A 15250-nucleotide genomic window follows, 5' to 3' on the forward strand; every position below is an offset into this window, starting at 1 on the left:
TCTGAAAGACTTGTTCTAGGTGATTGTCATGTTCCTCTTGGGTTGTGCCAAAGATAAGGATGTCATCACTAACATTGAGGACTCCAGGTATTCCTGAAAGAACCTGCCTGATAACATTCTGAAAGATTTCTGCAGCCGATGAAATGCCAAAATTCAGCCTCTTGAACCTTCTTAGACCGACATGAGTGCTAAAAGTTGTGATATATCTGGAGTCTAGATGCAATTCAAGCTGATGATAACCAGATTTTAGATCAATTTTTGAGAATACTTTTGCACCATTTAGATCTGTGAGAATATCATCAATGGTAGGTGTAATGTGCCTTTCTCTTTGAATGGCTCGATTGGCATGTCGCATATCCACACATAACCTGATTTTACCAGGCTGCTTAGGTTTAGGCGCAACAACAATTGGTGAGACCCAGGGAGTTGGGCCCTCGACACGTTCAATAACATCATCTGTCTCAAGGTCTTGTAGCTCTTTCTCCACTAGCTTGCGGACATGGAATAGGATGCGCCTGTGAGGTTGAACTGACGGCTGGACTGACTGGTCAATGTGTAATTTCACTTGAAAGTCTTTCAGCTTTCCTATGCCTTGAAAGAGTTGAGGATATTTCTGCATAACATTTTGGACAGAAGAGTGTGTTACGCTGTTTGCCAGTTTCACTAGGCCCAGAGATACCGCACTATTGCAGCTAAGAAGAGTGTCTGCAGAACACTCCACTACATAGAAAGTGTCCGGGATGGATTTCCCATCAGCCGTTAGTAATGCCTGAAATTTGCCACATAGGGGTAATGCAGTAGCTGAACCATAAGGATATATCTTCAGGTTAGTACATTGCAAAGCAGGTTTGTTCTTTAGCTGGCTATAAGTGGCATGACTAATAACATTGACAGATGCCCCTGTGTCTACCAGTGTCTCCACCGGATTGCCATGTATTAAGATGACTTGTTTGGGATTAGACATTGCATGCACATTGCGAGACCCCTCAGTCACTGAGAATAAGCAGGTGCTGCAGGGCTCATCCGCAGGGGACACTGACTGCACTGCCTGAACTTTCTGTGGCAAGGCTTGTTTAGCAGAGAGAGAAGATTGTGATTTTGATCTGCAGACTTTTGCAAAGTGATTTTGTTTCCCACAGTTATGACAAGTTCCTCCCTTTGCTGGGCATGGTTTCTGATGAGGATAAGGACCTCCACAGTTGTAGCAGGTTGCAGCCTGTGTGTGAGGCACATGTGGCTTCTGAGTGAGCTTTGCTACAGAAGATGGCTGCTCTGGTATATAGTCTGTGTTCTCTATAAGTTTAGCTTGATTCTCTGCTGCATCATGAATACGTGCAATGTCCAGTAGCTTTGCTAAAGTCATGGTGGGATCTCTGAGTGCTTGTCTGCTTAACTTAGAGGACACACATCCTTGTATGATTTGCATCAGAATTTCCTTGTCTATATCTGCAAATTCACAGTAAGCTGCAAGTTGTCTTAAGCGGACATGATATTCATCAATGGTTTCTGTTGCTGACTGTTTTGACTGTCTAAACTTGAAAATTTCAAAAGCTGCATTTATGTCTGGAGAGAAATGCTTAGTTAGTGCTGCTGTGCTTAGCTCATAGTCACTGGCCTCCCCTGTATTGGGCAGAGTTGTGAAGATATCATAGACTTGCTCCCCTGCATAGTGTAATAACATGGCTTTCTTTCTTGTATTGTCAGTAATGTTCATTGCTTGCAGGAATATCTCAAAGCGTTTCAGCCATTTATTCCAGCATGCTGCTAAGTTTGCTTGGGGCTGGTGCACATCAAATACAGCAAAGGAGGGTAAGCAGGCCATGGCTGGTGCTAGGATTGCAGTCTTGCAAACAGTTTTCTGTAGCAGTGAAATACCTTTAGCTGATGATTCTTAATCCTCGTCGCCAATTGTAGTGTTGTAGTGAGGATGCAGGTCTTCTGGAATAAGTCCACTATGAGATGGTTACTCTTGTAGATCAGAACACTTTATTCCATGCTCCATCATGGCTCCCTGTCTAACAACTCCTCCCCCTAAGCTCAGCTCCTCCTCCATTACTACCTCACTGTTGCTAGGCAGACAAAGCAGAATAAGTAAGCAGAACAGAACATACAGAACATACTTATAACAACATCACACTAGACATCCCCAGTAATAAGACCAGCACCACTCAAACTGACCAAGGAGGAATAGTGTCAAACCGCTTATCTATCGATCAGGATGGAGGGTTTAGGTCCACACTGTGCTTTCAAACTGGTTTGATTTTGGGTCAACTCTATGGGTCTTGTCCACAGAAACTCCCTGAAATTTACTCTTTAGCCCCCGTACCAAGATCTGGACTTTGGTGCAACACCTGGTTGCATTGCTAGCTCAGAGGACCAAAAGATGAAGATGCAAGTATTAAACAAGAGCATGGTCCAGTCCGAACAGATTGCTCCAGTTCAAGGGTAAGATACGAGTAAATGGTCAAGGCAAGTGGGAAGGTGCAGAAGTTTGGTTCAAGAAGATGGTCAAAACAGAAAGGCTGGATAAGTACAGCAAACAGGAATGAGCCAAAGGTCCAAGCACAGGTTGGGTCAGATTGGGTATTAGACCTGTTACACGAAGACTAGCAGGACTAGAACCTTATTGCTCAGGTATGATGGGCTTGTAAATTTGCACATGGACCTTTAAGTAGCAGAAACGGAGAACACAACCAATGGCAGTAAGGAGTATATAGCATATACATAACAGGATGGATTAGCAAGGACTGCAAAGGTAACCTGGTGACTGCAGCTGTTGGGGTTAGTAGGACATGGCCAGTATGATATCGTCATTGACTGGAGACAACAGGTGACTTACAGGACTGAGCAAATTGCACCAAACTGGACACCTAGTAAGTCACATGACTCCTAAAATGCCTAAGACATAGTAAACCATTGTGCCAAACCTTGTGCAAAATTTTCATAGATATGCTTGGAAGCTATGGGGTATCAAAATGTGTAAGATATTGTAAGATACGGCTAGTTATATTAAAGCGGTGACGTGGCATCTCAAAATGTCTGGCAAAATTTGAGCCGTGGTCACATGACAATTCCTGCCTTCTTTAATTGTTAATAAACCTCCCCATTGGGTTGACCATGTAGTATACACTGTACATAGAATGGCCAGATACATGTGCCATGTCACCAAGTCGTTCCTGGTTGTGGACACAGTACAGATTGAATTTTAATGTTTGACTCTAAAAATTGTGATCAAGATTGATGCAGCACAGGAGACTGACACAGCCCATATCACTGGCCTAACGGTGCGACAGACACATGCAGCGACTCGACACCATCAATGTAATCAGTCTTCTTCTCCAGTCCTAAGTTATGTAACACTGCACTTCTCTACATTGTATTGTGTATTGTTGCCCATCTCCATCTTTGACTGTCTGAGCCGCTCCTATCCCTCTAATCTCTCCCCACAAAAGACTCCGCTCGGGGCTACAACTTGTTCTCCCTTTCTATTTTCCATTCTATTCCCCCCCCCCCCCATGCTTCCACACACAGGCCAATTGTTCTCAGTTGGTGAATACTAAACCACAAAAAGTATGGACTCACTCAAATAGGAATTTTTTGAAAAGTTTAGGGAAAATCTGACTAGAAACCAAATTGCCCTGTGGCAGCTGCTACTCCTTAGTTAGGCCACTGGTGATACAATCATGAACTGAGCCAAGTGACAAACTCATCTCTGCTGCACCAACAAGCACATCCCTACACTTAAGCAACTTTATTGTACACTTGTCAAAAGACAAGGCAACTCCCCTTCAAATTTATGGTGACAAATTGATGAAGCAACGTTCATCTTGTACCTGATAACTTGTAAGATAGCACACAACAAAGTCAGGATAATATTGGCTGCAACTGTTAAGTCAATGGAAACGTTATGAGAACCTTTCACCATCTTCCTCAACTCAAGCTCTATAATTCCTTCATAGGCTTCTCCCCACTCATTTGGGCACAGTTGGGAATTTTTCCCTACCCCTCATCATTCCTGAGCAATCAGTGCAGTCAGTTTTGGTGCCTGATCTGCTGACTAGTCTCTGTAGTTTCTGAGCTGCCACCAGAGGGAGCTGAAGAGTTTGCAGTGTGTTGTGTTATTACGCAAGCCGTATGACCAGTATGCAGTAAGGCTCCCTCTAGTGGTTGGTACAAACAACCAGAATGTTACTTCCTAGCTCTAGAGTTATGTAAGGGATTTGGAGCTCTGTCTCAGAGATATACCCTCTGCCACTAGAAAGTAAATCTGGATATAGAATTATATTAGCGTAAAAAGGAGCCTAAAAATTATACTAATAAAACTGATCTTGATTTTTCTTAAAATTTTTGATTCGGAGAAGTAAGCAATGACCAAAAATCCCTCTAATATAATAGATCTCATAATTAAAGGGATATCCCCGAAGGAGTTGTGTACTGCTATTTTCACAACTCCAATAGAAGTGTATGGAGATAGCCACACATGCAGGGCCACAGCTGCTGCCTCACCAGGAATCATAAGGGGAAGGGAATTGCCATTCTTGAAATTGGTTTGGGTCCCAGAGATGGTACCCAAATCCTTTAGAAACATGAATATCTAAGATAGGAATAACCCTTTAAATTAAAGGGGAGGGGTGATAATAGATTGGAAAGCAGAAAACTCACTCAAATCCCTGCATCTCAACCCCCATTCAAGTGATTGGAAGATGATCTGCAATACTTTCTCTGGCCACTACATAGAGAACGGTGCTGTCTGCCTCCTGCTTCATTCTCTGTATATCAGCTGCTGTGAACAGGTGATTGATTGGAGTCCAGGGTGTCAGATCATCCCCCAATTTGATATTGATGACCCATCATTAGGATAGATCACTAACATTTTAACCTAGAAAACCTATTAAGACTTTAAAAGTCTCAGTAATAAGCACCACTTAATTTTCCTACAGCACCTCCGTAGGAAAAATGAAGTATTACACAGGTCTCACCAAAACCAGTGTCCAAGTAGAGGACAGATCTATCAAGTGACAGTTCAATGAAATAATGGATCCTTGTTTATATCTAACAGCCTTGACAATCAAATCCTTTAAAAATGTAATAAATGTTATAATTATATATAAATAATTAAGGATATGGTTTTAATTCACCGGCCACAACACCAATAATGACAGAACACAATGCACTAGATTGGATAGTTTCACAGATGTCGCAGAGCCGAGTTTGTCACCTTATTGGTAGTAAATTTTCTCTCCCCATAGAACATACTGATGAGTGAAGAGACATAAATCACAGCTTCAGCTCTGCTACATCTAGACTGTTCCACCATCTAAATGGAAACAAAAATGCAACCTAAAATCCTTGGGATATTGGGAATTCAGCAAAGAGCGGCCGTGTTGAGCAGAGTGAAGCCAGACTGGTGGAGGGGCGCTGATGGTTAATAGCAGGGTAGGAGCAGGTTTTATCTTTATACACACACGAGATCTCAGGGGAGTGCTGCAGAATTTGGCTGTGCAGCAGAGTGGAGAAGACTGACTGCTGAGAGCGAGGACTGGGAGAAGGAGCTTGGTGTCTTGTTTATTGGTAAAGTGAAGACTAAGGGTCGGAACAAATCAACAGCACAGAGCAAAGACAAAGACTGAAGGATGGAAAATTCATGAGCAGTGGAGAGATTGTAAAGGGGTTATCCTGGTATTGACTATCCCTGGGGGTCCCTGCTATAAACACCCTGATCACAAGACTGAGGATCCTGCACCCCCTATTTTAATAGAGATGGAGTGGCATGTGACCCACACCCGCAATGGGGGTGATGAGCATGGCCCATACAAGTCATCACTGTCAGAGATGGGGAAGCGTGCAGCAATGCATTGGTTCATCAACAAGGGACACACCCTTGTGATCAGTGGCAATCCCAGGGATCAAACCCATCATACCTATCCTGAAGAAAGGGGTTAAATCTCATCCACCCCTGTGACAACCCCTTTATAGAGGACCTTCCACCTCCACCAACACTTCCCCAGTGAATCTGGTGCAGCTGGAATTTTTTTCTATAGCTCCCACTGTTCCTGAGCCATCAATGCTGTTACTTTCAGCACAAATATGCCATTTACTGTTAAGTGGGTGGTCCCTGTGGCTGCTGAAGACTAGGACCACCCACCTGACTATTAAGAGCATAAGTGTGCTGAAGCTAAATAGTACCCTTCTAGATAGCTATGAGATAGATAGATAGATAGATAGATAGATAGATAGAGTCCTATGAAAAAGTTTGGGCACCCCTATTAATCTTAATCATTTTTAGTTCTAAATATTTTGGTGTTTGCAATAGCCATTTCAGTTTGATATATCTAATAACTGATGGACACAGTAATATTTCAGGATTGAAATGAGGTTTATTGTACTAACAGAAAATGTGCAATATGCATTAAACCAAAATTTGACCGGTACAAAAATATGGGCACCTCAACAGAAAAGTGACATTAATATTTAGTACATCCTCCTTTTGCAAAGATAACAGCCTCTAGTCGCTTCCTGTAGCTTTTAATCAGTTCCTGGATCCTGGATGAAGGTATTTTGGACCATTTCTTTCTACAAAACAATTCAAGTTCAGTTAAGTTTGATGGTCGCCGAACATGGACAGCCCGCTCTCAAATGATCTGAAAACAAAGATTGTTCAACATAGTTGTTCAGGGGAAGGAGACAAAACGTTGTCTCAGAGATTTAACCTGTCAGTTTCCACTGTGAGGAACATAGTAAGGAAATGGAAGACCACAGGGACAGTTCTTGTTAAGCCCAGAAGTGGCAGGCCAAGAAAAATATCAGAAAGGCAGAGAAGAAGAATGGTGAGAACAGTCAAGGACAATCCACAGACCACCTCCAAAGAGCTGCAGCATCATCTTGCTGCAGATGGTGTCACTGTGCATCGGTCAACTATACAGCGCACTTTGCACAAATAGAAGCTGTATGGGAGAGTGATGAGAAAGAAGCCGTTTCTGCACGTACGCCACAAATAGAGTTGCCTGAGGTATGAAAAAGCACATTTGGACAAGGCAGCTTCATTTTGGAAACAAAAATTGAGTTGTTTGGTTATAAAAAAAGGCGTTATGCATGGCATCCAAAAAGAAACAGCATTCCAAGAAAAACACATGCTACCCACTGTAAAATTTGGTGGAGGTTCCATCATGCTTTGGGGCTGTGTGGCCAATGCCGGCATCGGGAATCTTGTTAAAGTTGAGGGTCGCATGGATTCCACTCAGTATCAGCAGATTCTTGAGAATAATGTTCAAGAATCAGTGACAAAGTTGAAGTTACGCCGGGGATGGATATTTCAGCAAGACAATGATCCAAAACACCGCTCCAAATCCTCAGGCATTCATGCAGAGGAACAATTACAATGTTCTGGAATGGCCATCCCAGTCCCCAGACCTGAATATCATTGAACATCTGTGGGATGATTTGAAGCGGGCTGTCCATGCTCGGCGACCATCTAACTTAACTGAACTTGAATTGTTTGTCCAAAATACCTTTATCCAGGATCCAGGAACTGATTAAAAGCTACAGGAAGCGACTAGAGGCTGTTATCTTTGCAAAAGGAGGATCTACTAAATATTAATGTCACTTTTCTGTTGAGGTGCCCATTCTTTTGCACCGGTCAAATTTTGGTTTAATGCATATTGCACATTTTCTGTTAGTACAATAAACCTCATTTCAATCCTGAAATATTACTGTGTCCATCAGTTATTAGATATATCAAACTGAAATGGCTGTTGTAAATACCAAAATATTTAGAACTAAAAATGATTAAGATTAATAGGGGTGCCCAAACTTTTTCATAGGACTGTAGATGTTTTTGCAACACACTTTCTTGCTTCATTGTAACCAACATAAACATTAAGCACCTTAGGGTACAGCTCATTTGCAAAACTACGGGTCTTTGGAGAGGTAGTCAGATAGTCAGGGTCTGACTACACCAGGTATATAGCCCATATAGAAGCTGTATACACAAAGCAGTAAGATCCCCAACCAAGAAAATTCACAGAGCGGCTTCACTGTTATTTCACCTCTTTCCATTCACTTACAGGGCTTTTCCTTTAAGTCACTCTTATCCTTGAAAATATCTGGTTGTGTCCCATCTCTAGGACCCCTCTAATAACAGGGGTCCCCAAGTCCTCATTGTTGAAAAATACTGAGCGTGCCAAATTATTGTACCATCTATGGGACCGAGAGATATTGCTGAGTGCAGCCAGTCCCATAAATGTTAATGGATCCCCATTCTTATGATTGTTTGTGGTCCCAGCAGTCAGTACCCCTTCCCCAGAAAAACGTATACTCTTCATGGATTTCCACTGTGGAAATTAGCTCATAGGCTATGTCCCAAATGCCTGAAAATTGGGGGCCCCCCCATTTCCAGACCTGTCTAGAAAACTTGCTGTTCCAAAACTTCTCAATGTACTACAGTTATTCAGCTAATCTAGGTCAAGCTTTCTCTTTAAATCCTCACTTTAGTTATTTTTTGGCTTATTAGCTTCTAGTACCTCGACCAGTCATGGAAATTGGAATCCCCTAACCTTTGATTCTTGCAAAACAAGTCAGCTGGATGTGGCCCCATGCAATGGGCATAGAATAGTGGCCGTCCTGTGTTTGAAATGCCTTAATGGTGGTCTGACCACAGACCACCAACCACCATGAGAACAGGGGTCCGAAGTCCCCCTTCAAATGAAGCAGCCGCTAAGCATGTTCATTGCCACTACGTAAATCTCTATGGAAGGACAGAACATCTTCAAGGTATGAAGTCAACTTTTTTGGGTCATTCCCATAAACTCTGAATAAAGAAACTTGCACACAGCAACGCAAAGGGATATGGGGTCCTGTTATTACAATTATGGGGTTCTCAGAGCTTGGACATCTAGCCATCAAACACTTATCACCTATACTGTGGATAAGTGACGAGTTCAACCTTGGGACAGACCCAGAAGAACAAACCCAACTGTGTGAGATGTTACTAGCTCCCGCAGTCTCCATACTGTTGGCTTATCCATTCATGCTCCACCTGGATGCAGTTGGCCACCTTGGATTGCACTATGGGGGTCCATGAAACATCTGCACTCCTCTTTCATGGAGGTCTCAGAGGTCCTTCATACCCTTACGACATAGACTGTCCATTATGTGTTATACAGGCTCTCCCTGTGCCTAAATGCCTTTTCCTTATGACATATGGTGCAGGACTCTAAGCTCTGGTGCCACAGACTCATATCTGGAGTCTACAAGCCTCAAATTCCCAGCGCAGGCAGGAAAGCGCGGCTGTGTGAATTATGCAACAAATTCCAATTTAGCCTTTCCAACTTGTGATAAACTGGTCTTGATGAGAACGTCAGGGGAGACACAAGGCAGACAGAAAGAAAATACAACATGGCACATTTGGACGCCTGAACCAAACATCTCATATAGGGTTCGCAACTTGCCAAGAACACAACACAAAAATACGGCAGAGGAAACGATATATGGAGAGGTCGCTTTCAACTGGCAAGAGGCGGTTCATTTGCATAGTTAAAATCCCTCCATCTGTGATACTGTAAAGCATCGACAAATAGAGCAAATGTCACATTCAGAAGTAATGGCGTCACCGTAAAACAAGCTGGAAGGAAGAGAGAATTGCAAAATTGGGAAAGGCAACATGCTGCTGGGTAGATAATGGGGCAGAGACACAATACAAACGGCTGGGATGAAGTCAACCAAATATGTAGATGTAGCAGAGTTTAATTTGTCTTCTGATTCGCTGGGACGGCTCAGAGGAAAGTTACTAATATGGAGTTATATGTGGATTAGTGAATAGTGGATTATAGGAGATCCTATAGGAAGATAACACCATGAACTGTAGACATTTCCCAAATGACAGACTCTGCTCTGCTACATCAAAAATATTAGGCAAGGCAGATTATTTGCCTGCGTAGCCAGCACCTCTATGTGGTTGTGAAAGTGCATTTAATCCATAGACAGTAAAGGGTCATGGAAAAAACCCAAACTTATTTTAAGAATCTTCTGTGAAATATTGGACAACACACACACACACACACACACACACACACACACACACCTTCTACCACCTCATATCAGATACAGATTACATATAATACCTACACAGTGTTTATCTTCTAAGTGGCCTCAAAGATCCAGCTGTGTATTATATGTAACATTGAGAAGATACAATGTATATTGACAATGCAGGATTGATACAATGTATCAAACATTAGAAAACAACAATATACAGAGGAAAACTACTGAGTATTGCACCGTAAGACACTCATCGATCAAAACAGGCCTAGATACACATTAGTCACTCATTTCATAGCTGAGCCGAGTTTGATAACTGGCATAATTGTCATATAATGTGATTTTTCATAGAATTGTTGCTGAATAGAGACAAGTTCATGACAAATTCAGTGGAAATATAGGAGATCTAGAGATGATGTTTTCCTATAAGCTCACTCGAGTCCACAGACAAGAAATACTTATGGAATTTTACTAGCCAAGTAACAAACAGCCCACCAGAGGTCATGACAGTAACAGACACGGCTGGCACGGTACAAGACTGGCGGACAATATAATGCAGGGACCTGCATAGGAAACAGACAGAATCCGTGATAAATTATCCACCTCGGCCATAGATAAGAGACTAATGAGACTAAAACTGCAGCCTCAAGAACACTTGGGGAATATGACAGCGCCAACTTACAAGAAAGCCTTATTAACAGCGTCTATCAGAGGAAACCCCTCCACCCCCATACAATGGAACGAGAAATTAAATATTCCCCATCCAACTAGAGTACATGCAAAAACCAGAGAGGATCAGTTACAGCCATCTACCGGCGAAAGATCTCCATGATGTCATGATCCCATATAGACCCCACCTGCGATAGCAATACAATAAGGAGGTGTCACATAAGGGGGGGGGGGGCTTTATTTTACAACAAGATTCTATTGAAACTGTCTGCAGTAGTGAATAAAACTGGAGGGGGCAGGGAGGCAAAGAACAGAACTGGCAGGGAGAGGAAGGAAAACAATGGGAAGCGATGGGATATAGGACTGGAGGGGGAAGAGATGGGATATGGGACTGGAGAGGAAGCAATGGGAAGAGATGGGATATAGGACTGGAGTGGGAAGAGATGGGATATAGGACTGGGGGGTAGGAAAGCAATGGGAAGCGATGGGATATAGGACTGGAGTGGGAAGAGATGGGATATGGGACTGGAGGGAAAAGTAATGGGCAGAGATGGGATATAGGACTGGAGGGGAAGCAATGGGAAGAGATGGGATATAGGACTGGAGGGGACGTAATGGGAAGAGATGGGATATAGGACTGGAGGGGAAGCAATGGGAAGAGAAGGGATATAGGACTGGGGGTAGGAAAGCAATGGGAAGAGATGGGATATAGGACTGGGGGGGGGAAGCAAAGGGATATAGGACTGGAGGGGGAAGAGATGGGATATAGGACTGGAGGGGGAAGAGATGGGATATAGGACTGGAGGGGGAAGAGATGGGATATAGGACTGGAGGGGGAAGAGATGGGATATAGGACTGGAGGGGCAGGAAAGTAATGGAAAGAGATGGGATATAGAACTGGGGGGGTAGGAAAGCAATGTAAAGGAGAGGAAATATATAACTGGAGGGGCAAGAAAGCAATGAGATGGGATGGGGTGGGAGAGGGGAAGGCAAGCAATGCAAAGGGGCTGAAGGAAATAACATGAGGGGAGGCAGAAAATAAAAGCTTAAAGCATAACTGGAAGAGGAGCAGGAAGGCAATAGGAAGGGATTGAAGAATGCAACTGAAGTGGGCAGGAAAGGAGCCGAGGGATCCAACTGGAGGGGAGGCAGGAAAGCATGGAAAGAGTCTAGAAGGAGCAGGAAAGCAATAGGAAGGAACCAAAGGATATACTGTAGGGGGACAGGAAAGCAATGTCTGAAGAATATAACTGGAGAGAGACTGAGGAGTATAACTGGAGGAAGGCAGGCAGCAATAGAAGGGGCTGAAGAATCCACCTGGAGGTCAGAAATCAGTGGGAAGGGGCTGAAACATTATGAATGGGAAGGGGATGAAGACAATTTGGGTAAGGGTCTAAACAGGATCACAATGAGAGGCACACAAACAATAAGAACCTTTTCTAGCTACTACAGAAATACCCATAGGACTATACAGGATCTTATAGTGGGGGGGTTCTGCTACATAAATGCCCACAGGAATTTCACCACACCAACCACACCAGCAGAACCTTTGGTGCAAGCAATAGAGGCAAAGTTACAGTTTCTTGTATAGGAAAGAGTGCATTGAAGTCTTCTGCCCAGATCTTCCCAATGCCTTGAGATGGAGCAGACCCTGGAGACCCCTAATGTCTAAGGCTGATAACAGAGACCACCAGGGAGCTCACATGCAGAGTATTACACCTTGGCTGTCTCCATCCCACCTGACATTGCCTGCACTACTCCTAGGCTCAGGGTCTGGTGCTGCTCCGTTATTGCACCATCCTGAAGCCCCCTCACTCTCTACACCCTGTAGTCGGGTCAGACATAAGCAGGGGCAGGGGTTGTTTCCTCACCTTCAGTCACCATCCTCAGGGCGTGGGTAAAAGAAGGGTCCAAGGCGTCTTTTTCAGCCAAGAGTTGGGGCAGATACTTCTCCATTCCAGGCAAAGAGAACCAGCAAGAAAAGTCCGACAAGGAGAAGAAGAAGCGGCAGGAAGGCGCAGACGCTCCGAGCAGCGCTAATACAACTAGTATCACTCCGAACCGGACAGACATAAAAGGGAGAAGCGGAGAGAACAATGCCGGCGACAATCCAGAAGCTCCGCTGCCTCCTCCAGCCCGGGACTGTGCACGGCGGCCGCGGCGCGCACTATAAACACACGGCCGCCTCCCCGCGCACCGCCTACTGGGCGTGGCCGTGACGGATCCGTCCGCGTCAGCGCAGCCTACAACGAAGAGGGAGCGGAGTGCGCGCGCTGATTGGCGGAGGGAGCTGTCACTCACGGTATACCGTGTCTAGATCGCCTTATCCTTCCGCAGCCGCTGTCCCTGGTGCTGAACCTGCGCTCATTCAGCGCATTGCTGGCGGACTGACCACTGACCATGGTGCTGATCCCTGTAACGCCGAGCTGCCAATCTATATACAATAGAGACCCCCTTATATACAGCACCTGCAAAAACGCAGCAAAGTCGTAGCAATAAATGTGTTTTTGCAGTCGTCATCAGCCACAGTTTTTGTTCTCTTCTATTTTCTGTAATATTACAGTGTTGTGAACTGTATCTTATGATCTTGTCCGGTTTCACAGTCTCCACCGTGCGATTTATCCTCCCTGTATACATGAATGCAACAGAAAATGACCATGAAGTAACATAAAAGATGCAAAATATAAAAAGCACAATCATGATACATTGTAATAGTTACCTGTAGTGCAAAATGTTACAAGTAAGCCTGGGAAGTTTTACACAAGTGCTGATAGTGTAGATGAGACATGACGTTGTGTCGCGATTGTGATCTTACCTGGATTTAGACATAATTGGAGTTTGCGTTCAGGATTTCCATTGTGTCCTGGTGTGAGATGTGTTTCCGAAAACTGAGGCTTTAATAGTATTGGGATGAATTTTATTACAAATTGGGAACAATGTATTTAAAAAAAAATGCACAAGACAGGAGGAGCCTGACAGGATTGTAAACACATTTCAGGTCCATGATAGTCAAAAGGACGGTTGGCAAGGAAGATGAATCTACAGCAAGAAGCAAGCCTCAGCAAGTGTTTGGTTTAGAATGTGAGGCACAGGTGCAAAGTTCAGATAGAGGAGTAGGAGGAGGCTGTTGTAGAGGAAAGGCCCAGACTCTAGTAAAGGAGAGGCTAAGGCTCTAGTGGAGGAGAGGTCCAGGCTGTTGTAGAGGAAAGGCCCAGACTCTAGTAAAGGAGAGGCTAAGGCTCTAGTGGAGGAGAGGTCCAGGCTGTTGTAGAGGAAAGGCCCAGACTCTAGTAAAGGAGAGGCTAAGGCTCTAGTGGAGGAGAGGTCCAGGCTGTTGTAGAGGAAAGGCCCAGACTCTAGTAGAGGAAAGGTCCAGGCTGTAGTAGAGGAAAGGTCCAGGCTGTAGTAGAGGAGAGGTTAAGGCTCTAGTGAAGGAGAGGTCCAGGCTCTAGTAGAGGAGAGGCTAAGGCTCTAGTAGAGTAAAGGTCTGGGCTGTAGTAGAGGAGAGGCCCAGGCTCTAATAGAGGAGAGGCCCGGGCTGTAGTAGAGGAGAGGCCCGGGCTGTAGTAGATTAGAGGCTAAGGCTCTAGTGAAGGAGAGGACCAGACTATAGTAGAGGAGAGGCCCAGGCTCTAGGAAGATAAGATAAGATAAAACAAGATAATCCTTTAATAGTCCCACATTGGGGAAATTTCAGAGTAGAGAAGAGGCCTGGTCTGTAGTAGAGGAGAGGGCAAGACTGTAGTAGAGGAGAGGCCCAGGCTCTAGTAGAAAAGTGTCCCGGCTCTAGTAGAGGAGAGGCCCAGACTCTAGTAGAGGAAAGTTCCTGGCTGTAGTAGAGGAGAGGTTCAGACTCTAGTAGAGGAAAGGTCTGGGCTGTAGTAGAGGAAAGGCCTGGGCTCTAGTAGAGGAGAAGCCCAGGCTCTAGTAGAAAAGTGTCCCGGCTCTAGTTGAGGAAAGGCCCAGACTCTAGTAGAGGAAAGGTCCAGGCTGTAGTAAAGGAGAGGCCCAGGGTCTAGAAGAGAAGAAACCAAGGTTCTAGTAGAGGAGAGGAGTAGGTTCTAGTAGAGGAGAGGCCCAGGCTCTAGTAGAGGAGAGTCCAAGGCTGTAGCAGAGGAGAGGCCCAGGCTGTAGTAGGAAAGGCCTGGACTCTAGTAGAGGAAGGGTCTGGGCTCAAGTAGAAGAGAGACACCGGGCTCTAGTTCAGGAGAGGCCCGGGTTCTAGTGGATGGGAGGCCTGGGCTCTAGTAGAGAAGCGTCCCGGCTCTAGTAGAGGAGAGGCCCAGGCTCTAGTAGAGAAGAGGTCCAGGCTCCAGTATAAGTAACGGATATATGGTAAAAATAGCAGGGCTGTGTTTTCAGCACAAAAACCTCCAGGAAGACTACCAGGCCACCAGTGCTCTTCAGCAGGGTCACATCAGGCTGATATTTAGCACTCTGGGCAAAGCCCCAGGCTATAGGACATACAGGACATAGCCCCAAATTCCTGGCACAAGAACAAATTACAAGGTTCCCAGGATACAGGGTACTTAGAAAACAGGCTCAG

General features: G+C 44.6%; 1 protein-coding gene across 3 annotated transcripts in view; it reads right to left on the bottom strand.

Annotated features, from left to right (window-relative positions):
• KHDRBS3 (KH RNA binding domain containing, signal transduction associated 3) overlaps window positions 1-12830 on the bottom strand; it is a 103490-nt gene extending 90660 nt beyond the window's left edge. For all 3 annotated transcript variants that reach the window (XR_012715434.1, XR_012715435.1, XM_075270084.1), the window contains exon 1: window positions 12576-12830. Coding sequence is in view for 1 of the 3 variants with exons in the window: in XM_075270084.1 (XP_075126185.1) it covers window positions 12576-12777 (202 nt within the window). In the remaining 2 variants the exon portion in view is untranslated. The remainder of the gene's footprint in view (window positions 1-12575) is intronic.
• Between the last annotated feature and the right edge of the window lie 2420 nt (window positions 12831-15250).

Source organism: Leptodactylus fuscus, chromosome 4 (genome assembly GCF_031893055.1).
Source record: "Leptodactylus fuscus isolate aLepFus1 chromosome 4, aLepFus1.hap2, whole genome shotgun sequence".
NCBI lineage: Eukaryota > Metazoa > Chordata > Amphibia > Anura > Leptodactylidae > Leptodactylus > Leptodactylus fuscus.